Source organism: Papilio machaon, chromosome 23 (genome assembly GCF_912999745.1).
Source record: "Papilio machaon chromosome 23, ilPapMach1.1, whole genome shotgun sequence".
Taxonomy (NCBI): domain Eukaryota; kingdom Metazoa; phylum Arthropoda; class Insecta; order Lepidoptera; family Papilionidae; genus Papilio; species Papilio machaon.
The window spans coordinates 1,205,691-1,228,085 of record NC_060008.1 but is presented as its reverse complement, the minus strand read 5'-3'; the positions used below and the strand labels follow the sequence as shown (position 1 = coordinate 1,228,085).

At 38.4% G+C, this 22,395-nt stretch overlaps 3 protein-coding genes across 7 annotated transcripts in view; 2 read left to right on the top strand and 1 right to left on the bottom strand.

The window, feature by feature from the left end:
* The window catches only part of LOC106719904 (inositol 1,4,5-trisphosphate receptor), a 37,705-nt gene extending 24,181 nt beyond the window's left edge, over window positions 1–13,524 (top strand). The window contains exons 37-59 of the mRNA XM_045683721.1: window positions 1,519–1,661; window positions 3,111–3,301; window positions 3,382–3,493; window positions 3,720–3,828; window positions 5,189–5,329; window positions 5,671–5,762; window positions 5,886–6,012; window positions 6,415–6,525; window positions 6,892–7,034; window positions 7,273–7,453; window positions 7,662–7,891; window positions 8,105–8,203; window positions 8,281–8,418; window positions 8,497–8,689; window positions 8,777–8,899; window positions 9,007–9,179; window positions 9,405–9,569; window positions 9,912–10,089; window positions 10,714–10,916; window positions 11,349–11,514; window positions 11,627–11,787; window positions 11,907–12,071; window positions 12,641–13,524. Of these exons, the coding sequence (XP_045539677.1) occupies window positions 1,519–1,661; window positions 3,111–3,301; window positions 3,382–3,493; window positions 3,720–3,828; window positions 5,189–5,329; window positions 5,671–5,762; window positions 5,886–6,012; window positions 6,415–6,525; window positions 6,892–7,034; window positions 7,273–7,453; window positions 7,662–7,891; window positions 8,105–8,203; window positions 8,281–8,418; window positions 8,497–8,689; window positions 8,777–8,899; window positions 9,007–9,179; window positions 9,405–9,569; window positions 9,912–10,089; window positions 10,714–10,916; window positions 11,349–11,514; window positions 11,627–11,787; window positions 11,907–12,071; window positions 12,641–12,733 (3,437 nt within the window). The 3' untranslated portion in view covers window positions 12,734–13,524. The remainder of the gene's footprint in view (window positions 1–1,518; window positions 1,662–3,110; window positions 3,302–3,381; window positions 3,494–3,719; window positions 3,829–5,188; window positions 5,330–5,670; window positions 5,763–5,885; window positions 6,013–6,414; window positions 6,526–6,891; window positions 7,035–7,272; window positions 7,454–7,661; window positions 7,892–8,104; window positions 8,204–8,280; window positions 8,419–8,496; window positions 8,690–8,776; window positions 8,900–9,006; window positions 9,180–9,404; window positions 9,570–9,911; window positions 10,090–10,713; window positions 10,917–11,348; window positions 11,515–11,626; window positions 11,788–11,906; window positions 12,072–12,640) is intronic.
* Window positions 13,525–15,492: 1,968 nt separating this feature from the next.
* Window positions 15,493–19,200, top strand: LOC106720040 (trypsin CFT-1-like). Its single transcript, XM_014514603.2, has 9 exons — window positions 15,493–15,587; window positions 16,709–16,827; window positions 16,954–17,039; window positions 17,142–17,206; window positions 17,306–17,508; window positions 17,617–17,776; window positions 18,047–18,198; window positions 18,482–18,550; window positions 19,127–19,200. Exons 1-9 carry the CDS (start codon window positions 15,515–15,517, stop codon window positions 19,151–19,153), a joined length of 954 nt encoding a protein of 317 aa, XP_014370089.2. The 5' UTR covers window positions 15,493–15,514; the 3' UTR covers window positions 19,154–19,200.
* LOC106719912 (serine/threonine-protein kinase WNK1-like) overlaps window positions 18,668–22,395 on the bottom strand; it is a 37,979-nt gene continuing 34,251 nt past the window's right edge. For 4 of the 5 annotated variants that reach the window (XM_045683747.1, XM_045683750.1, XM_045683749.1 and 1 more), the window contains 8 exons: window positions 22,244–22,356; window positions 22,051–22,137; window positions 21,815–21,979; window positions 21,627–21,708; window positions 20,291–20,520; window positions 19,719–19,898; window positions 19,142–19,340; window positions 18,668–18,822 (listed from right to left, as the gene is read on the bottom strand). In XM_045683747.1, the coding sequence (XP_045539703.1) occupies window positions 18,770–18,822; window positions 19,142–19,340; window positions 19,719–19,898; window positions 20,291–20,520; window positions 21,627–21,708; window positions 21,815–21,979; window positions 22,051–22,137; window positions 22,244–22,356 (1,109 nt within the window). In that variant the 3' untranslated portion in view covers window positions 18,668–18,769. Of the gene's footprint in view, window positions 18,823–19,141; window positions 19,341–19,718; window positions 19,899–20,290; window positions 20,521–21,132; window positions 21,195–21,626; window positions 21,709–21,814; window positions 21,980–22,050; window positions 22,138–22,243; window positions 22,357–22,395 lie in introns of those variants that run through there. The other variant, XM_045683751.1, reaches the window with a different exon arrangement.

Below are 22,395 nucleotides of genomic sequence, written 5' to 3'. Positions count from 1 at the left end.
CTTACATAAGCGGTATTCTACCTACTTACAGGGAATAGATGAGAAAATAGTGTAAAGACGCATTACAATTTTTGATGTGAAACATCTATAGGATCACTTGTAAACCGAATCGTTCGGTTGGCGACGCTTGCCGTGGCGACGGGTCGCCAGCCAAGCTATACAAGGTATACATATATACCGAACCCGGCCTGAATCCACCATAATACGATGCTTTCCGTCCTGTCTCCGGGGACTTTCCACAGGATGAAGGAACCATAAAGGTTCAGCATGTAATCCCGATAATTGAACTGATCGGAACCTCGAACATTTTAAAACGTTGCTTTGCATATATATTAAGCTACTAGAAAAACTTCAATATCGTGTTTTAGAACTTAAATGAAATTGATGTGAAACATCTATAGGCTCACTTGTAAACCGAACTGTTATGCATATTACTTGTACACACACGATGTTTCACATCTGCCAGGCGTCCCATGACGGATCACATTTTTTTATTCAGAGTTTTATTGAATAATTGTGACCAGCGGCCATAGGTACATCACTGTCTGAAGAGTTTTTCTTAAGTCTGTCTTAAGAACTTTTTCGGATGCGGGCGATTCTTCCCTGGGGTGACAATTTTTTTCGAAGTACTCGCCGCTGTTATACCTTCTTTTGTAATTCTTGTTACAGTTTTCTCTGACACACCTGCAATTAAATTATGAACAATTAAAAATAATAGTAACTTTAAGTTTATAATGCTTATGTACTTTGTAAAATATGTTTTACTTTCAGTTACCTACTTTCATCACGTTATGTTTATATTTTTATATTTGTTCAATTTTGTCGCAAAAATGAATTTTTATCATAAAAGTTCCAAAAAATTATTATATGGCAACCCTAAAAAGTACCTGTTAAGGCGGCGACTCTCTTCCGAACATTGTTTAGTGATATTAAAACACCTTGATTCTTTTGTTCCGCTTCACCGAACTCTTTCACCTTCAATATCATTTCTCTAGCCGAACTTTTCACAACTTTTGGCATTGTAAACAATCTTTAAAATGCACTAAGCTAGTTAAAAACAAACAAAAATCTACCACAACAAACGAACTTGATAACATTGACGAACGACAACATGGCCGACCTGTCAAATTTAGTTCCAAAAATTACCGCGGGACTTCTTTCATGAAAAGGACTTTACATATGTAAATCCTAAATTAAAAAACACATTAATACATGGCGGGATTCGAACCCAATATCTGCAGATTGCAAGTCAAATGCTTAACCACTGAGCCACCGACGCTTTTGAATACATAGATACATTTTCATAAATGACAAGAAATTACTCCATACATTATTTTATATGTATTTCACACGTTAAATTTAAACAAATAAGATGAGCATTACCACGTGTATTATAAGATTCAAACTTTATAACGATTCTGCTATATTTGCAAGTGAGAGCTAATTGGGCCTAAAAATCTAGATAGATGTTCCCCCGTATTGAATCTTAAACTCTTTAGTTTTGTTCTACATCGTTAGCCAAAAGCCGGAGTATCGCCATACCACTGGAGCTGGAGGCGAAGATCCAGACTGTGTTTGAGAAAGCGGCCGCTCTCTCCCGACAGACCAGCAAGTGGCTGCAGGCCTCCAAGACATCCAAACTTGAGAAAATGGCCTCACAGGTAAACAAATATTAATATCACGAGGTTCATCAAAATACAATTTTATCGTTGATTTATATCTTAACTACTTGTCGTCTGCGACTGCGTCCGCGAGGAATTAAAAGAAAACTTAATAAGTAGTCTATGTGTTTTACCAGATTATAATCTACATCTGTGCCAAATTTCATCGAGGTACATTTGAACAAACATCTATACATACATCTATCCATTCATCCATCCAAAAAATCGCACATATATTAATAAGATAGTAATAGTGTATTATTTTGAACGAAACATCAACTTTTTTGCAAAATCTTATGTGAAAATGTAGAACTCCACTGCCATGACACTTGTTGTCTTTGTTTTGACAAAGAGAATGAAAGAGACAGCAATATGTATAGAACAAGAGTCACGGCAGCGGAGTTCAAATATTAAATGCTCGAAATCACCTCATTTTAATTTCTTACTAAACTACGAGTTGTTAGTTTTTCATCCATTATCATGCAATGTTTTTATTTATCAATTTATCTTTAATTTATATCTAGATATAAAATTAAAAATAACTTTATCCTTTTCAACTGCAAGGATGAAGCATTGGAACATGACAGCACAGATACATCGAAGAGCGAAGTGAGTTTGTGTGACACCTTTGTATGTTGTTGTCACATTTATGGGTTTTATTTGTGTGTATGTGTATGAATGTCATACAATTTTTAAGCCAAAATATGTTTTTTTGCCCATATATATGTTTTCGTTTGCATCGGCTTATTGGTTAAATTTCAGTTATATAAAATTAAAAAAATAAATGTTACGTAAAAAAAAATATGATGAAATTTGTGAAAAAGAAATGAGAAATTAATTAAATTTCCTTTTATTATTTCCTTTTATCTCTTAATTCTTTCTATATTAAATCTTTCTTCTCTCTCATGTACCACGGTCATGTCTAACCTACATTTTAGAAAGTCTTTAACTGGCCAAGAAGTTTTAAGGAAAAAAATAAAAAAAATTCTTGAAAAATAATAAAATAAGAATCAAAAATGTCATTTTAAAGCTTTTGTTATAATTTTACAAAGCAGTAGTTTTTAATATATGCTCCTAGGCTGTATGGTAACAATATACGCTGAGTTTTTGATGTGCTGACTATTTTATTATACTTTGCCTGCTCCGATTGAAAAGAAAAAAATAAATCTCCGCCAGACATTTGAAATAAATTAGATAAAGGCTTAATTCACGCAAAGCCCTAAGTACCGATTTGTTTCGAACCAGTCAAGAGACTCCTTAGAAACCTATTAAAGTCTCTGGGAGTTATTCCTTAAGGAACCACTAACACACTTTGGGTTTAGTTCGTGGTCATGGAGCTAAAACTAGTCGGTACAGCGGCGTTTACAGTAGTCACTATTCCCTCAGTAACCAATTAATAAGTGTCACAAAAACATATTAGCATATATAAGGTTAATCTTCCCCGTGTAGTCGAACCTGCAGAACGATCGTTCCGTGATGGAGGGTCTGCAGGAGATCGTGTGCCTGCTGGAGGAGCAGCTGCGGCCTCTGCTGCAGGCGGAACAGTCGCTGCTTGTCGACATCCTCTACCGTCCGCACAGGCTGTTCACAGGGCCTGGAGAACTAGCCCATCCTGATACCAGCGGGATATTTATATCTAGGCATGTATTAACTATGTACATATTCGTATCTCGAAAGTGTCTAGAATTAGTAAAGTTATAAATAATATTTCCTTTTCCAGATTAATTCGACATACAGAGAAGCTTCTAGAAGAAAAAGAAGAGAAGCTTTGCGTCAAAGTGTTACGTACACTTAGAGAGATGATGGCTGTCGACCCAGAGTACGGTGAAAAGGTATTTTATATCATATCTTTACCTAGAAATCCCTCATTTCTATGTCTTAAAAGTTAAACCTATAAAGTGTACTAAAAACAAGGATTTATAAAATTTGTTTGTTTGTCGCGATGTCTGTGTGTTCGTGTGCTGTAAACTCCGAAACGGAATAAGCGATTTTGATGCGGTGTTCACTATTGTATTGAATTATGTTTAACTTAACATTTGTGTACTGTTTTATCTTCAGGGCAACCAGTTGCGCAACAAGTTGCTGTCTCAGTACTTCGTGAATCGTAAATCAGAGGCCAAGATCCAGCCGCCACAGCCTCCGCCTGTCGCTACACACGGCCCCGGCGGTAACGTAATCTTTTTTATGCCACATTAGGATATACATAATTGAAGTTATTTGGTAAATACGTAATATATAGGATGTTTTATTTTGGGTCAATTAGACCAGTGTTATTTTTTTTGCCATTAGACCCATTGAATCTATAAAATCAATCGGCCTAATGGGCATCAAACATTCAAAATATAAAAACATTTTAAAATAGTCTGAATTTTTCAAATTTTTTATGGCGATAGATGGCGCTGTATCAAAAAATCTTGATTTTCGGTGTTTGACTCTAATTGACTATTCCATCAACATGTTACTAATCACAAACATAAATTTAGATCTAGTGAACAAAATGTAATTTAGTAAGCAAGCTAATTTTTAGTAATTACACTAATATCATCACTAGAGTGCTGTCAAAGTATTTAGATATTTAGAAAACTCGTCATCATCATCATCAGCTCACTATACGTCTCCACTCAGGGTCTCGGGGCCTACCCCAAGTTAGGGGTGACTAGGTCATAGTCAACACTGGCCAAGTGCGGGTTGTCTTCACACATATATCATTGAATTTCTTCTCAGATATGTGCAGCATCACGATGTTTTCCTTCATAGTAAGAACGTCAGATAAATGTAAACATGTTAATCGTAAATTGAAAAACACATTGATACATGGCGGGATTCGAACCCAGGACATGCAGATTGCAAGTCAAATGCTTAACCACTGAGCCACCACTCTCTTTAGAAAACTAATTATGAATAATCGTCCTCATTGAAACTTTAGCTCAAATGTATTTTATTAAAAGTCTAGTTGTAGTGTTACTTATGCTAGAATAGTCTAGAAGTACATTTGTTTGTATGATGCATGCGACGCAGCCTCGCCACAGCCGAAGAGGGGTGGGTACACATGACAAATGCTTTATTAAACGCATGCACATGCATTATATGTTGTTTATACGCACTTTTGTATATCAGCCACAGACATACTTTACATTGTTATATATAAAACTAGCTGTCGTTCGCGATTCCGTCTGCGTGAACTAATAAAAAAACTTAATAAGTAGCCATGTATTATTTCATACTATGGTTTACATCCATCCTTCCATCCTTATATTAGTAAGATTATTGTAATATGACCACCCTAAAATTAGTTTAATTTTTTGATAAATTTTAAATGTTATCCCTGTGATACTAGAAATACTTAAGTTCACAATATTAAATATCTTATTGTATCTTTTTCTGTCCTACTAAAACATTTTTTTAATTTTCAATTAACTATTTTTTTTTTATGAATAAAAAGTTACTACTAGTCTAGACCAATTTTTTTATATACTTCATTGTAATTGGAGGGTAGTTATAAAAAATTGACCATGTACAATATTCAGCCAAGGTACTCCTGCGCACGGGGCAGACACTGTCGCAAGTGCAGGCGCACCTCGACCGCGAGGGTGCCTCAGACCTGGTGGTGGAGCTGGTCATCAACAGCGTCAACAGACCTGCCATCTTCCTTGAGGCCATACAACTAGGTATAGTCATACAATTAAAAATAGAACTTTCATTAAAAAACCTAACAAGCTTTTTTTATATCACAAGTTGGCAAACGAGTAAGCGACCACAAGACTTCGCCGAAATGGCGAAGCAACCACTGCCCAGACATTCGCAATTGCAAATGCGTTGCCTACCCTCAATCAACGAAGGAGGGAACGAACAAAAAAGATAATATTTAACCTTCCTATGCATCTCCTCCATCAAATCCACCTCCCCTTCCCATCCTTTCCTTATAAGAAAACGGTAGGAAGGGAGCGAGGACTAAAATTAGGCCTCCGTCTAAGTTTTTTTTAAAGACAACTGATTTAAATTTTGACAGGCATCGCTCTACTGGAGGGAGGCAATCCTATCATACAACGTAGTATATTCACTAAGTTGCAAAATGGCGAGATATCACAATCTTTCTTAAAGGTAAATAAAAATTGTTTAAACAATTAAATGAATAAAAAAATACTTTAAAAAAAACAGCATCCACTGCATTTAGTTTTTTTACCAATAGTGTAACTAGAGTTATCAGTTGAGATATTATGACAGGTGTTCTACGATAAGATGCGAGAGTCGCAGCAGGAGATCAGATCCTTGGCCACCAGCAGCACCGCCAGCGCTGGTGCAGACAAGCGCGCCAGCCCCACTGACAAACAGAAACCCATCGCTACTGAAGGTAATCTATATATATAAAAGAAAGTCGTGTTAGTTACACTATTTATAACTCAAGAACGGCTGAATCGATTTGACTGAAAATTGGTGGGCAAGTAGCTTAGAACCAGGAATAGGACATAGGATAATTTTTACCCCGTTTTCTATTATTTATTCCGCGCGGACGGAGTCGCGGGTAAAAGCTAGTAAAGTAAAAATGAGCATAAAAAAAGGTTCTGCAAATAACTAGCCTATAGGTTTTTCCAGACTATGTTCAATATCTGTGCCAAAGTTCGTCAAGATCCGTTGAACCGTTCCGGTGACACCTTCCAACAGACATCCATGTAAAAAAATTAAGTCAATTGTTACAATAACCTTGAATTATCAACGATTTCAATTATCTTCAAGTAATTTCATATATTCGTAGGTAAACCGTCTCCTGGTCCAATAGTTGTGGGTGAGGACATGGATGATGAGATCACGAACGCTTGCGGCTCCGCTGTACACGCCTACTCTGACATACACACAATGTCACACGGTAATTATTACATTTATTTATTATCTGTGGATTTCATCTTTCAAAATACTTGATTAATAATTCAATTTTTTATAAAAAAAAAATTAAAAAAAAATCGGGAATGAAAAAACAACGATTCGATTCATTGTTGGTTTCTTAGACTTTAATCTCTGTATAGAATATATCGTCATCCTTCTCGTCATCTTTAAAAAATCTGAGATAATAATACTTTTTATACTGGGATTTTGTTCTCAAAAACCAACTATTAGTCGTTTAGATTTTAGGCAATCACAAAGAAACTTGGATTCCTATGTATTTTTGGGATATTTTTCCACAATCATTAAGATAGAGTTTTACTTATTTATCTGCTCTCTACATTTTCCATAGGAACAACAGTTCTGGAAGAAATAATGTCAGAAAAGAAACGCGAGACTAGCAACAATGATGTGCTGCCTCCCAAGGTTGCTGTCATGAGACCCATCCTGCGCTTCCTCCAGCTCCTCTGCGAGAACCATAACCCTGACTTACAGGCATGGAAACCTTGTACTGTAAAAAAAGCTAGAAAGTGTCTAAATTCATTTTCTTTTTACCTGACTAACAAAGATTTAAAGTTTGCAAATTCTCTAACTTAAAATTTTACTATTTTGTTTTAAAACACAAACAACAGATGGCGCTATTTCATCTAATAGAGCCTCAGAAATCTGGGTTTTCTGGTTTTTTAATTAAGGTTAGGTTAATTCTAGTTCAAACCATATCATAATATTCCAGAACTTACTACGTAATCAAAACAACAAAAGCAACTACAACCTGGTATCCGAGACGTTGATGTTCCTGGACTGCATCTGCGGCTCCACTACTGGTGGCCTGGGTCTTCTGGGGCTGTACATCAACGAGGGGAACGTGGCACTCATCAACCAGACCCTGGAGACACTTACTGAGTACTGCCAAGGTATTCTATGACATATATCTTCTTGATTAGCTTTTCAATATTGGTCATACAATTGTCAATCTTAGGTGTAAATAAATAAAGCATATTATTAAATGAATTCAAGTCCGGGAACAATTACCAGAAATTGTCTAAGACTGCATAATAAGCAGCTTTTTTTTTGTTTCTTAAATTCTTTTCAGTCTTGTTAATTATCAATTTTGAACCTTAGGTCCTTGCCATGAGAATCAAAACTGCATAGCAACACACGAGAGCAACGGTCTAGATATTATAACAGCGTTAATCTTGAACGATATCAACCCTCTGGGCAAGACGCGTATGGATCTAGTGCTGGAGCTGAAGAACAACGCCTCCAAACTGCTGCTCGCCATCATGGAGTCACGCAATGACTCCGAGAACAATGCTGAAAGGATATTGTACAACATGAACCCGGAACAATTGGTAAAAGCTGATAAATATTAGTTTTGTGACCTTAATTTTATTTACTCCAATAAGTCACTTGTGCAAGCTAAAATCAGTAATTTCAATCATAAGTTCCAGTAAGTTTTTTTTAGCAGATCTTAAACTATTGAACATTTGATCCTTCAAGCCGGATCGTAGACGATTGTCTGTCTTGTAGAATTTAAATTATAATGGTTTTAATATTATTTTAAGGTGGATGTTGCGTGTTCTGCGTTCAACCAGGAGCACGCGATGGACGCAGACTCCGATTCTGAAGATGACGCGCCAGTACAAGGCGTGTCTCCTAAAGAAGTAAGTAAACTATTAATTAATAGTCACAGTTGCTTCTCTTTTTCTAACTAACTAAAGCTTGTAACGTTATATTTTAGGTGGGACACAATATCTACATCCTGTGCCATCAGCTGGCCGGCCATAACAAGGAGCTGGCGGCACTAGTGCGCGCTACACCCTCTGGTGTTAACGCACCTGCACTACAGTACTACCGCACGCACACTGCACAGATTGAGGTATGCAAATATACACCTTATGGCACACAGCATTACAGTTGAAATTACATTACACGCTTTGCTACCTCTTGTGTACAGATAGTGCGAACGGACCGCAGTATGGAACAAATTGTGTTCCCTATCCCGGAGATCTGCGAGTATCTGCCAGCGGACAGCAAGCACCGTGTACTGCAGACCGCAGAGCGCGATGACCAGGGCAGCAAGGTTGCCGACTTCTTCTCTCGTCTCGACAACCTCTTCCACGAGATGAAGTGGCAGAAGAAGCTACGAGGTGAGGAGATACATCACACGTACACGTATACGCACAAACAATGTGGGTAGTTGTGTGTCAACTCTTAGTGTTATTTCTCTTTCACAGGTCAACCGTTCCTGTTCTGGGTGTCATCGTACATGTCACTATGGAGCAATATCTTGTTCAACTTTGCCGTACTCATCAACGTCATCGTAGCATTCTTTTATCCATTCCAAGAAGAAAATCCAAGTTAGTTAAAATAATTTCATATTTAATTCTGCTACTAAACTGACAATGACAGCTGTCAATGTCTTTCCTATGTTCCTTTAAATAATTTGTGTTTATGTTTTTCGCAGAGTTGGGCCAGCACTTGTCGCTGGTGGTGTGGTGCGTGTCTCTGGCGGCGGGCACGCTGGTAGCCTGTCTGCCGCGCTCGTCTGGTGCGCGCGCACTGCTCGCCAGCGCCATCGTGCGCCTCATCTACTCCGCCGGGCCCGAGCCTACACTATGGGCACTCGGCATGCTCACTGTCAGTATTACGACATTGACAACAGAATTTTTATAGTTATGGTCCTTCGAGCATTTAATTTTGAAGGACCAAAAATGAGATCCAGTTTGTAAAGTTCATAAAGTCTAGATTTTAAGTTCTCGCAACACTTCTGATTGGTCAGTGACATTTGCAATTTCACTGAAGTTATTACAGCGCCATCTAGTGACGCTTTGTTCTGTATTAAGATAATTTGTTTTCTTGCAGATTGTAGTGAAGGGCATTCACCTGGTTAGCATCATGGGCAACCAGGGCACGTTGTCCAAGTCGACGCGGAACGTTATCACAGACCCCGAGCTGCTCTACCACAGCGTCTACCTCTGGTTCTGCTTCCTCGGCATCTGCTGTCATCCGTTCTTCTTCTCTGTGCTCGTGAGTATCAATACTGTAACGAGAATGATTTATGATTTTTTTTTAATGATATCCGCATTGGATAGAGATAAATTTTCCAAGTTAGCGGCCAACCTTCAAGACTGAAGAGGCACTGGAAGAAGAAGAAGAAGAACGAGAATGATTGCCATTTTGGACCACTTGTCATTTGTCAAAAGGAAATTTTCGACACGTTTAATTCAACTTATGGGTATAGATTATACGCATCAATAACACGTTAAGACTCTTTTTCCACTAAGTCTTTCGATTCGCTTGCCTTAGTGGTAAAAGGGTGTAAAGTCTGATAGATATTGTGACTTATTTATTTCATATTTGTGTTGCCAGTTGCTGGACATCGTGTACCGCGAGGAGACATTGTTGAACGTAATGCGGTCGGTCACCCGCAACGGTCGGTCCATCTTACTGACGGCTGTACTGGCGCTGGTGCTCGTCTACATGTTCTCCATCGTAGGCTACATGTTCTTCCGAGACCATTTCCTGCTCAACGTCGACCGGCTCGATGGTAACTATGCATGCTATGCGACCACGATAACGTGACACTTGATACTGACGTCTGATATTGTTACAGCGACTGAGGGAATACGCACAATGCACAATGAGTTTGCTAAGAACTCAAGTTTTATAGTTATTGTTACGAAACTTCGAAGAATTATTTTTTATTTTATATTATACTGGCTGTCGCTAGAGATTCTGTTCGCGCGGAATAAAAAGTAACCTATGTGTTCTTCTAGATTTATAACAAACATCCATCCATACATCCAAACTTTCGCATTTATAATACAGTCAAAACCGTTTATAGCGACATCGTTTAGAACAACATACCGGTTAAATTGACCAAAATCAAAGGTCCTGGCTGAATGTTATTACATATCTTTCCTATTAATACCTGTCACCGGTTGTTACAACTATCGGTTTTTACGACTCAATATGAGTAGTCCCTTCGATGTCGTTATAACAGATTTTGACTGTATTACAAAGGTCAATACAAATTTTTAATTCAAACAGAAGTACTTCCTCACAATTGTTACTGACTTGACAATAGATGGCACTATTATTTATTAAAAAAGTTGTAGATGTCGCTAGCATCAATGCAATCTATACCTAATTAACTTCTGCTATAACTAAGATGACGACGACCCGCGGTTCGAGGAGCGCTGCGACAGCAACCCCGCCAGCAAGTACCAGCGGGCGTCGCGCTTCGTGTCAGTGGGCGGATCTTTGCGGGAGAGGAGCTGCGACTCTCTCATCATGTGCATCGTCACCACGCTCAACCAGGGCCTGCGCAATGGCGGCGGCATCGGAGATATACTGCTGGCACCTGCAAGCTTTGTATGTACTTCATTTCTAATACATTTTTATACTGCAATTGTGATTCAGATTGTTATTTTAGATATGTATTCAGTTATTTTTTTTTAAATAATAATACGAAATAAAATAAAGTAGAGATCAAATGCAAACAAACCGTAGCTTAAGAAGTCAACATAAAAATACAACTGGCCTTATCTCTTTTTCGAGTTATTTTTTATTTATTTATTTATTACATAAAAAAGAACAAATTTAGCCTAAGATTACATATTTCTGCTTATATAATAACTTAAAGTAGGTATGTAATTGATATTAACTAATTATACATAGAATGAAACAATGCTGTAAGCAAATTTGTTACATAGCAAATTATTTAAGATATAAGTGACAAGTTACTTCCTTAGTGACCAGTTAACGTCTCTGAGTGTGTCAGTAAGATGTAATTTGTGTTTCCAGGAGCCATTATTCGTTGCACGCGTGGTGTATGATCTACTATTCTACTTCGTGGTGATCGTAATTGTACTGAACCTCATATTCGGTGTGATCATCGACACCTTCGCCGACCTGCGTAGCGAGAAGCAGCAGAAAGAACTTATATTGAAGAACACATGTTTTATATGTGGTAACATATATTATTTACCTTAAATATAACATACTATATAATATAAACATTATATTTGATTGTTATTGGTCCTTCAAGTCGGATGTTTTACGTTTGTTGCACGCTATTGCAGGGTTGAACAGGTCAGCCTTTGACAACAAGACTGTCTCATTCGAGGAGCACATCAAGAGCGAGCACAACATGTGGCATTACCTCTACTTCATGGTGCTGGTGCGTGTCAAGGACCCCACCGAGTTCACCGGTCCCGAGAGCTACGTGCACTCTATGATAAAGGTGACATTGCTATCGTCTTAATAATATGTTGTTGGCCTCAGAAACCCACGATTACTGCCGCACAGAGTCGTTAAGTGGGTCTCTTAAAAATGTTTGAATATCATATTTCTGTTGTACAGTCCAACAATCTCGATTGGTTCCCCCGGCTGCGTGCGCTGTCTCTGATGGGTGGTGGTGAGGGTGATGGAGGTGAGGTGGAGCTGCGCGCGCTGCAGGCGCAGCTCGAGCGCGCGCAGGCCGCCGTGCGCACGCTCACTGACCTGCTCACCGAACTGCGCGACCAGGTATGTGTCCACAACACCGCACCACGCCCACACTGTGCCACGCCCACACTGCATCACGCCCACACCGCACCACGCCCACACTGTGCCACGCCCACACTGCACCACGCCCACACCGCACAACGCACCACGCCCACACTGCACCACGCTCACACCGCACCACGCCCACACTGCACCAAGCCCACACTGCACCACGCCCACACTGCACCACGCCCACACTGCACCACGCTCACACCGCACCACGCCCACACTGCACCACGCCCACACTGCACCACGCTCACACCGCACCACGCCCACACTGCACCACGCTCACACCGCACCACGCCCACACTGCACCACGCCCACACTGCACCACGCTCCCACTGCACCACGCCCACACTGCACCAGGAGGCACTGCGGCCTACCATAGGAGAAGTAATTTTATACATGTTGGGCAATATTTTAAAGTGTACAAACTTTAACATTTAATTTCAGTTGCACTTGTTTCTTATAAATTGTATCTTCACTTCAAACGATTTACTTATTGTATTGTTATGTATCAAACTCTAATTTGTACCAAAATTACTCTCCAGATGACGGAGCAGCGGAAGCAAAAGCAACGCATCGGTCTGCTCAATTCTACGTCTGCGTATCTGCAGAACTTGCAGATGAACTTACCGCCGTGACTGACCACGCCCCCCAGCAGCCAAGCCACGCCTCTGCACCGCCCACACTACACGATACGTCATTTAAATTATATTATTTAATATAAAATCAAGTTAAATATTAAAATAATTCACGTAATTTCCATTTCAGGAGTTTAATTGTTACTAAAGTTATGCTAAGTGACTTCATTTACAATTTAGCTGAGTGTGGGTATAGTTTGAGAGATGTTTGTCTAACGCACAATCGACTTTATTCACGTAGCTTCAAGGTTTATTTTCCCATTTCAGTCTACAATGACACACGACATTCATTAATTAGAAAAAAATAACTTTTCTTATCTTAACGTGTTTTTAAGTTAAGCGGAGATAAAGACAGAGTTGCTTATTATAGGAATATAAAAGTCTAAACAAAGATGTCTGGACTAGATTGTTCTAGGGATCTCTGACTATATATTTTTTTAATATAGACTAAATATATATCTACATGTATTCGACTAAGACGTCCTACGACATGTAGTTCATCTATAATTTAAAAAAGCAATATGTCACTGTGACATTGACAGTTGTTTGACAGATCGCAAGAATCTCGCGCCATTTGAATGTCAAATTTGACAGATTCGTTTTTAAATCAACTATTCGTTTATTTGTTAAGGGTCAATGTTGAGGCTTAGTAACGTTTAGTAATAATGTTACAAATATTGAAAAAGATTAAATATTAATAAAATAGTGTATACGGATATTAATGGCAACACTGTTAGCTAGGAATAATTAGCAAGTTCATTGGTGACGTAGTACTTAGAATAATCAATGGAGTGGGCTGTTTTATTTAGAAAATTACTTAAAATTCTTCTAGTTACTAAAAAAATCTATTTTCACTGTTTTTATTCAATTTTTTTTAATTGTTGTTCGTATTTTAAGTCTTTACTGTTTCAAATTATTAAAAATTATATTTAACTACTCCATATTGTTATTCTCGCCATATATTTGGCAAGGTTTTTCTTCTTAAAAACTCCTTTAATATACTTAAGTATGTGCAATAAATAGCTCAAATCCGTTACCTATCTAATATAAGAGAAAATCGAATATTATTATTTAAAAAATCTTTTAAAGATCTGAAAATTAGTGTTGACTATGGCAACACTAATTAAGTTTTACAATAGAACTTTTATCCTTATATTGTTAGATTAATTCGACAGTTTTAGGTTATGTATTTGTGACGTAACAATGGTTATTCTTGACGTTATATTTCCCGCCATTTTGGGAAACCATCGACAAGAAAGATGTTTCTGGAAACTGTAATTTTTTTTTTTGTAATATTTTATATTCATTTATTGGACAAAGGTAAATGAAATCGATTCCCGTTTTAATTATCTTTTTTTTTAGAGAATAAAAGATAGTCTTTACAGAAAATATCATTTTATTTATGGTTACCTTAGGGGGCGTCCATAAATTACGTGAGGTGTTTAAGGGGGGGAGGGGGTCGAGTCAAATCTCATCTAATCTTACGTTGGAGGGAGGGGGGGTCTCGGCAAATATCACGCAATTTTTTTTCTGATTGAAACAAAAAAAAAATTATACTATTTTGGTCCATTTAATCCAGATTGTACATGCATAAGATTTAATCTTAAGCGTAATCGTAATACGATAAAGATCATTCACTAATTCGTTCAATAGAAAATAATTTATAAATTTATAAATTAATAAATCTCACGTGAGATTGGGAGATGGGGGAGGGGGTTGAATAAAATCTCACGACATCTCACCAGGGGGGGATGGAGGGGCAGAAAATTAAAAAAACACCTCACGTAATTTATGGACGCCCCCTTAAATATTGTAATTTTGAGGTTAAAACGTGAAATAATGTGCCAAGAATATTTAAAAATAGTCTCGAAAATGATCTGAGTTTTATTTCTAACCTATGTTTTGTTCTGTACTTAAATATTATCGAATATTTGTTCCTTTTTACATGGTTTGTTTTTCTATTTCTCTTTTTATTATTTTTCCTTATTGGATATAAAAGTTATACGAGACAAAAAATTTAAACCGAATGATAAGATAAGGTAGAAATTAATGTTAATTTTCAAAAGGTCAGAGTTTTTTTTTTAGATTTTATGTAATATTTTTCCATTTGAAATATCAGATCTTTTATTAGTATTTATGTAATTAATCTCTATTCTATTTTATATATTTTTATTTCTATATACATTCCTTATTTACTATTAAAATATAAGCAATAATAATAGCTTGAAATTCAAAACTTTAATAAATTTTAAACTAGAAAATCTATCTTATAAAATAATGTACCAACATTAGAAAGTTTTTTTAATATTTCTTTATGTGTTTGCCTTTGCCAATAACGAATCTTTCATTTTTTAATTTTATTTTTAATATTCAGTAGATAAAATATAATATTATATGTATGTTTAATTACGGACCTTGTTGTGATGGCTTCGTTAAAATGTTTTGTTTCTTAAAAATAAAAAAATGGCACAAAGATATTTGTTTTATTTGTGTACATCATTAAGTCGTTGAACCACAAGTGCTACAAAAAAGTTATTGATAAAAATACCAGGCGGTTAATAAACAATGTAGATCCAGATAGAGTTGGCACGTCGAATAACACATTTCTCTTGTTCCTGGTGTGCCAACTCAAGTGTAAATATAAAAAAAATTAAACTGCATTTTGTAAACACGGCCTTACCTACCTTCCTGTCCACTTCACACAGTCCTATAATAAAGATTAGGGATATGAAATTTAGTTTAAAAGTCTGATAGCGATAACTTATCACTATCGATGATAAAATGATCGCTGTTAGTTACAAAGTCGTGATGCGTTCAGCCGACATGCGGGTCCTGTACCTTGTTATCACAATAGGTGAGTGAGTAGAGTATAACATATTTATTTATCTTACAAACATATATTTCAGATATAACAACAACGTATTTATTTAATAAATAAATACAAATGTATTTATTTCGCATTAAATTGTGTAAAAAAACTAATTCGTTTGAAATAAATACGTGAAAAGTTTGTCTGTATTTATATATTTGAGAATTTAAAGTTTTAAACTGTTTTGTTTACGCATACATATTTATGTTGAATTCATTAACTGTAGAAAAGAGATGTTTTGCTCTAAAATGAACTTAAAAATGTTGAATCGCTAATATATCAGTAAAATTGTAAAAGTAAAATTGAATCACAATCTCGAAATGGTCACGCGCTTCTCGGGATCAAAACATTAAAGTAATTTATTTCTTTATTATGCTTATTAATAATTCTAGATATATTTCCAGTGCTAGATCTTATCAGATATTCCTATAACAAATCGTTGTATTATTGATAAAGAAAGGTTTTCCCCCTTTTTAATTCGTTTAAATCTAGAAACTTTTCTTCTATTTGAATAGAAAATTGTTATGAATAAATTTTTATTGAAGTTTTCAAGATATGCGAAATAAATACTTTTACTAAATCTTTATTTAAAAGCTATCAATGTTAAAAAATACTTTGTCTTTTATTACTTTTAATGACTTTTGTAAGAGTATTTTTTAATATGCTCGTTTAACCCTAAGTGTTTAGAAACGGGGTTAAACAATAGACATCCGTTCAAAGACATTTGAACACCACTAGTTAATACTCTTATCAACAGAGCATTAATTATAATAAAAGTGAATCATTGGTTTTTCTCATGTAATTTATTATATGAAAATTCATCGGAAATACTTTAGTCGGATTATAAATTCTTACTTAACAACAAAACAATTTTGTAAATGATATCTTATAGTAATAAATAGTTTATTATCTTTAGTAGTCTATAATAATCTTAAATAAATAATAATCTAATTAAAAGAATTTAAAGTGCCTAATAAATCTGTCGTAGTTATTTTTTAATTAACAGCTTATGTTTATGTTGCCTTTATTTTCTATTCTACTATTTTATAACATACATATCTCCTTGTTTAAATGAAGAAATTTAATATATCACGCGATATGTTTAGGCTGGGCCATAGGCGAGGAGTTCCGGATAAAGACAGCGGAACTGAGCTCCAGCTCACCAGGCACGCGGATCATTGGTGGCAACCCTACTATCATAGAGAGACATCCCTACACTGTACAGGTATATAATTATTGTGATCAGATGGTTATTGTAAATTCAGCCAAACGAGGCGATTAAAGCAATTTTTCTTATTATCTACTTGGAACGTGTAATATGTAATAATGTTTTTGTAATTCTGATTTTCAGATTTTGGTCGGCAATCAGCTGACTTGCGGTGGGTCTCTGATCACTCGGCGACACGTGCTGTCCGCCGCGCATTGCTTCGTCCGCGAGTAAGTTTGAAAGTGATTTAGCACTAAATGCAAGGAAACAAAAGTCTTGGATATGTACTGGCTATTTATTTAAGGGTGACTTAACTGGTTTACTTTCAACAGAGATGGTACAGTCGTCAGTCCTAGAAACTTCAGGGTGCGAGCCGGTGCCACTTATTTGAGTTCAGGTAACAAACATTTGTTAGAATAATTAATATTTTCTGCCATTTATTAATTTTTCATGAGACCATTTCTTATGACTGCTATATTTTTTGTTTGTGACTAAGGTGAGGGCACAACAATCGCGATGTCGACCATCATAGTGCACGAGCGCTACAACATAGTGCCGCACGACGCCGACGTGGCGGTGGCGCTGCTGGCGGGGGCGGTGCCGCAGTCTGCGCGCGCAGTCCCCGCCCCCATCGCCCCGCCCGGCGCAGCACTGCCGCACAACGCCAGCGTCGTGCACGTTGGCTGGGGACGCACAAATGTAACTCATAAACACACGTCTTTAACCCAGAGCTGATTAAATTTGAATGCAAGTGAAATTTTGATTGAATTTAATTCATTGTATGTTTATCAATGTGGATGATATTAGGTAAACATCCCAGAGTCGTCAGATGTGCTACGCGAGGTGACTGTATTCAAGGTGGATCGCAATGTGTGCGCGGCCCGCTATCGCCAGCTGGAGGTGCTCACAGGGGAACCCTTCCCCGTCACCGCCAACATGATCTGTGCAGGTGTCTTGGATGTCGGAGGTGAGACAAAAGTAATTATTTCATCGAGTCGGAGAAGCAACGGCTTTGATGAATCGGACAGATTTAGGACTAAAACCTCTATAAATTAAATAATTAATTTTCAATAGTTATTGATATTGTTTTAAAGTCTAAATAGCTTTTTAAAAATAAAACGTATTTCGATGCTAAAAAGATCATTTTATATGCAAAGAAACAAACGATAAGAAAACATTTTTTTAGTGCTTCTTAATTGGAATGTGACTATATTTTGGCATTTTATGTCGACGTCAGGTAAGGACGCGTGTCAGGGCGACAGCGGGGGTCCGCTGATGTTCAACGGAGTGCTGGTGGGTGTTACCTCATGGGGCTACGGCTGCGCACAGCCATACTTCCCCGGCGTCAGTGCCAGGGTCTCTGCTTACACCGAGTGGATCAATAGGACAGTGAGTGTTGTCTGCGATATTACTGTGAAATTCTACTGATATTGCTGTAATATTAGGTTTTAAACCAGTATCGGTGTTAAGATAAGGCGCTGAACTGAAAGAGGCGACAGAGGACTTAGTTTTATAAAACGCTGTTTGTAAAAAAGAGCGACGAAGAAACCGTTCCTATTTAAGACACATTGGAACATATAATTTGGTAGTGGAAATTTTGACAATAAAGTTATTTTGCACTTAATAAGGTTAAATTATATATAGTATAAAGAGGCTAAGCAATTGTTTTCAGGTGGTGAGATATAACGACGGCTACAGATTGAGTGTGAGCCAATTATCGCTTATTTTATCTGTCATTTTGGTAAGTTATTTCATTTTCATATAACTTGGTATACTTCTAGTCAAATTGTCTGACTTGAAGGACCAACTTTTTTGCTTTAGTTTTTTATTTTAGGTTATTAAATAAAAAGTCAATATCGAGATATCACATATGAATATTTTATTTAGGATTAATGATATAGATATAGTTTATGATACACGGTACAATAAATATAAGGTACTTTGTGAGTCGCTACACTTGTCATGAGGGCGCTGCCGTGCGCAGCGACAGCAGCACCACCTGCCGGCACCACGCTGCAATAATACAATCAAATTTCATTAAGTTCTATGCTTTGAAAGAAAGAAAAAAAAAGATTTATTGACACAAACAAAAAAAAACACAATACAAGGCACAAATTTGGTACATTAGTGTGGCAAAAGGGAGTCAGTTCAGCGAAGCAGGGACAGACTAAACTGTCCCTGCGCTGGTTTTCAGCTGGCACCTTCACAAATAATAATAAAAAGTAAACATTTCCTATAAAGACACTTTAAAACGACTACATTTGGTATTTTGTAGTCATTTACGACTGAATGCATCAGAGTAGTGTTTGTCCTGCAGGTGATGAGCACCAACCTCTATCGGTGAGAACGTCGTCGACGAGCACGTCAGCGAGCAGCGCGCCAACTTGCGCACGCGCAGCCCGCGGCCCCGCCCCCGCCCCGCACAGCCCCGCCCCCGACACCTCCGCCCCCTCGCGCCACGTCTGCCCCTCCACCTCCACACCGCGCCACTTGTTCAGCTCCTCCGTTACAGACACGCTCTCACTCTTCTCCTGATAAACATTGTTTTACAGAAGATATTTTAAATTTCTTATAACTTTATTTTCCATACAACTGTATAATACGAATTACTTTATATAAAAAAACCGAATTTATGTTATAAATAATAAATATAAAATAATAAATGAATATTAATCTTAATATAAAATAGATTAAGATTTATGTAAAATATATTTAAGTTCATTGTCATTTTATACAGACATTAAAATATTAAAAGACACTTAAAACATTATTTTCATATCCTTTCTTGTACGGACCGATATTACAAGCAGAAGATAAATATTTAAACAGCCTCTAAGTGTAGATATTTCATACTAAATCCACTCAGAAACATCTCTAATGGCCATTTAAGGACAGTATATTGTACATACATCAGGCGTATGCTCGTGTTGACTGTAGGTGCGCTCTACGAAGCGGTCGAAGGCGGAGTCACGCTCGAGGTCTAGTGTACGCGCGAGCACTGTGCACGTCATATCACGCGCCGGGTCCACAATCAGGAAGCTGCGTTCCTTATCTTCCGATATTTCTTCAGCCGCCTGCTTCGGATCAGTCTATAAAAATGATATTTTATAATAAACTAGCTTTTGCACGCGACTCCGTTCGCGCGGTATATATATATATATATATATATATATATATATATATATATATATATATATATATATATATATATATATATATATATATATATATATATACTAGCTGTCGCCCGCGACTCCGTCCGCGCGCAGTTAAAAAATGGGGGGGGGGGGGTTATGAAAAATAGATGTTGACCGATTCTCAGACCTACTGAATATGCTCACAAAATTTCATGAGAATCGGTCAAGTCGTTTCGGAGGAGTACGGGAACGAAAACTGTGACACGAGAATTTTATATATTAGATAGATTTTCTTAGCAAAGTAAGTGACAAGTTGAAGTGACTAGAGATCTTGCGTTATGTACCTGTTGTGGCGCCGGGTCGAGTACTGTGGCGACGCGGCCGCTGAGCGCGTCCGTGAGTACGTAGCAGCGCGCACGAGCCGCGTCCGTCAGCACGTACGTGTCCGCCGCCTCCACCTCCGCCTCCGCCCCGCCCTCCCCCACCTCCCCCACGCCCTCCTCGCACCAGGAGGTGTTGTCGCACGACATATCGTCAAGTGCGTTCTCGCCGAACACGTGCGAAGATTCTTTAGCTGAAATAAATGAAAACATCTACATTATTAAAACAATTAAAACCGCTTTAATTGTACCAAGTACTTACATGAGTCTTTTACTTTTCTAATAACACAAGATTTGGTAAGCGAAGTAATCAATATGGTCATTTGCAGTATTGTCAACTCTACCTTGACATTACAGACCGTGCATTAGTGCATGCGCAGAGCATTACAGCATCGATAGATGCGTTGTGTGTGAAAGTGTGTACATACCGTGGTGGCGGGTGGGGGGCGCCAGGCGCGGCAGCAGACGGCAGGGGGCGGGGTGTGGGGGTGTGTACATACCGTGGTGGCGGGTGGGGGACGGCAGGGGGCGGGGTGTGGGGGTGTGTACATACCATGGTGGCGGGTGGGGGGCGGCAGGCGCGGCAGCAGACGGCAGGGGGCGGGGTGTGGGGGTGTGTACATACCGTGGTGGCGGGTGGGGGACGGCAGGGGGCGGGGTGTGGGGGTGTGTACATACCATGGTGGCGGGTGGGGGGCGGCAGACGGGGCAGCAGACGGCAGAGGGCGTACCCGCGGCAGGGGGCGGCGCGGGCCACGCGGTACCGCCTGCGCGCACTCTCCCACTCCTCGCCCGCCTCTACAACAGCCGCGTGCTTAGGGTCCAACCACGCATAACTGAACCCCTACTACGTAAGCCCGTCGCATGTCTGCGGTCAAACCGGGATTACGTTCTCCCTTGTGCTATTATTCTTTCTTTATTACATTTTTATTTGAGACTACACCAGATTTCCCGTAGTAAAAACATTAACAATCTATCCAAAGCTCCAAACAATTTCGTATCTACGTGGTTCGACCTTTTATTTTTGCTCACTTCACTATTATAAATACTAAGAAATCATTTTTGAATTCATAGCAATTATTTCGATCGTCTTATTGTGATTTTGTGGGTTACGAAATTTGTTGTATAATTTTTTTTTAATTCAAGCAGAATATAGTGTAGTGGACAATAGCCTCTGATTTGAAAGAAATAAAAAAGGTAAAAAGGCCGAAAGCGGTAAAAGCGTATAAAGTCTTAGGAATATATTCCTTGGGACCACTAAAGAATATGGAACAATATAAAACATATATTTTATATGCACCTTCGTAAGCGCTGCCCGCGCCATCGTTGACATTGTCAGACATAATCTCGTGTTCCTCCGCGCCGTGCTCCATGAACACGTCCTGGAATTATACATCAAATTATAGCAACCAGCATTTCACTTGGCTCCTCAGAAACAATAATGTTCTTCTGTAAGACATGTCAACTCTAGAAGTTTGAAGGAATTACCTTGTTGGGTGTATGTTTGTAGTGTAGACTGATCTTGCTGAGCTCATGGTCGAGGTGCGCGAGACGCGACGCGTGCGCCGCCACGCCCCCGACCACGCCTACCGCCCCGCCCACTTCTGGTCCCTCGCCTGCCTCACTGCCTGGCGCCTCACTACCCTCTCCTGTCTGCAAACAAGTTAATAACGATTTAGAATATAAAATAAAATTTAAGTATGATTTCGATAGCGATGACGTACCTTATGCGTGGGCATGGCGTGCATGGCGCGCTGCGTGGGCGACAACATGGGGCTGTACTCCAACGGGGACTGCGGGGACACCGGGCCCTACACACAACAAAAATATTGCAAAATATGACAACTTTAAATTTGTCCTCGACATCATCTCAGCTACGGGCATACATGTTTGTATATTTATGCATTTGTAACTCACGCTATTTGCTATAGAGGAGAGCTTCTGCTGCAGAGAGAGCATGTACTCGTACGACTGATTCTTGTTAGGTGTGCTCGGTTGTGACGACCCCGTAGAGTTCACGTTCGTCATACCTGTGTATAAAGATTTTATTTAATGTAAGAGAAGAATTC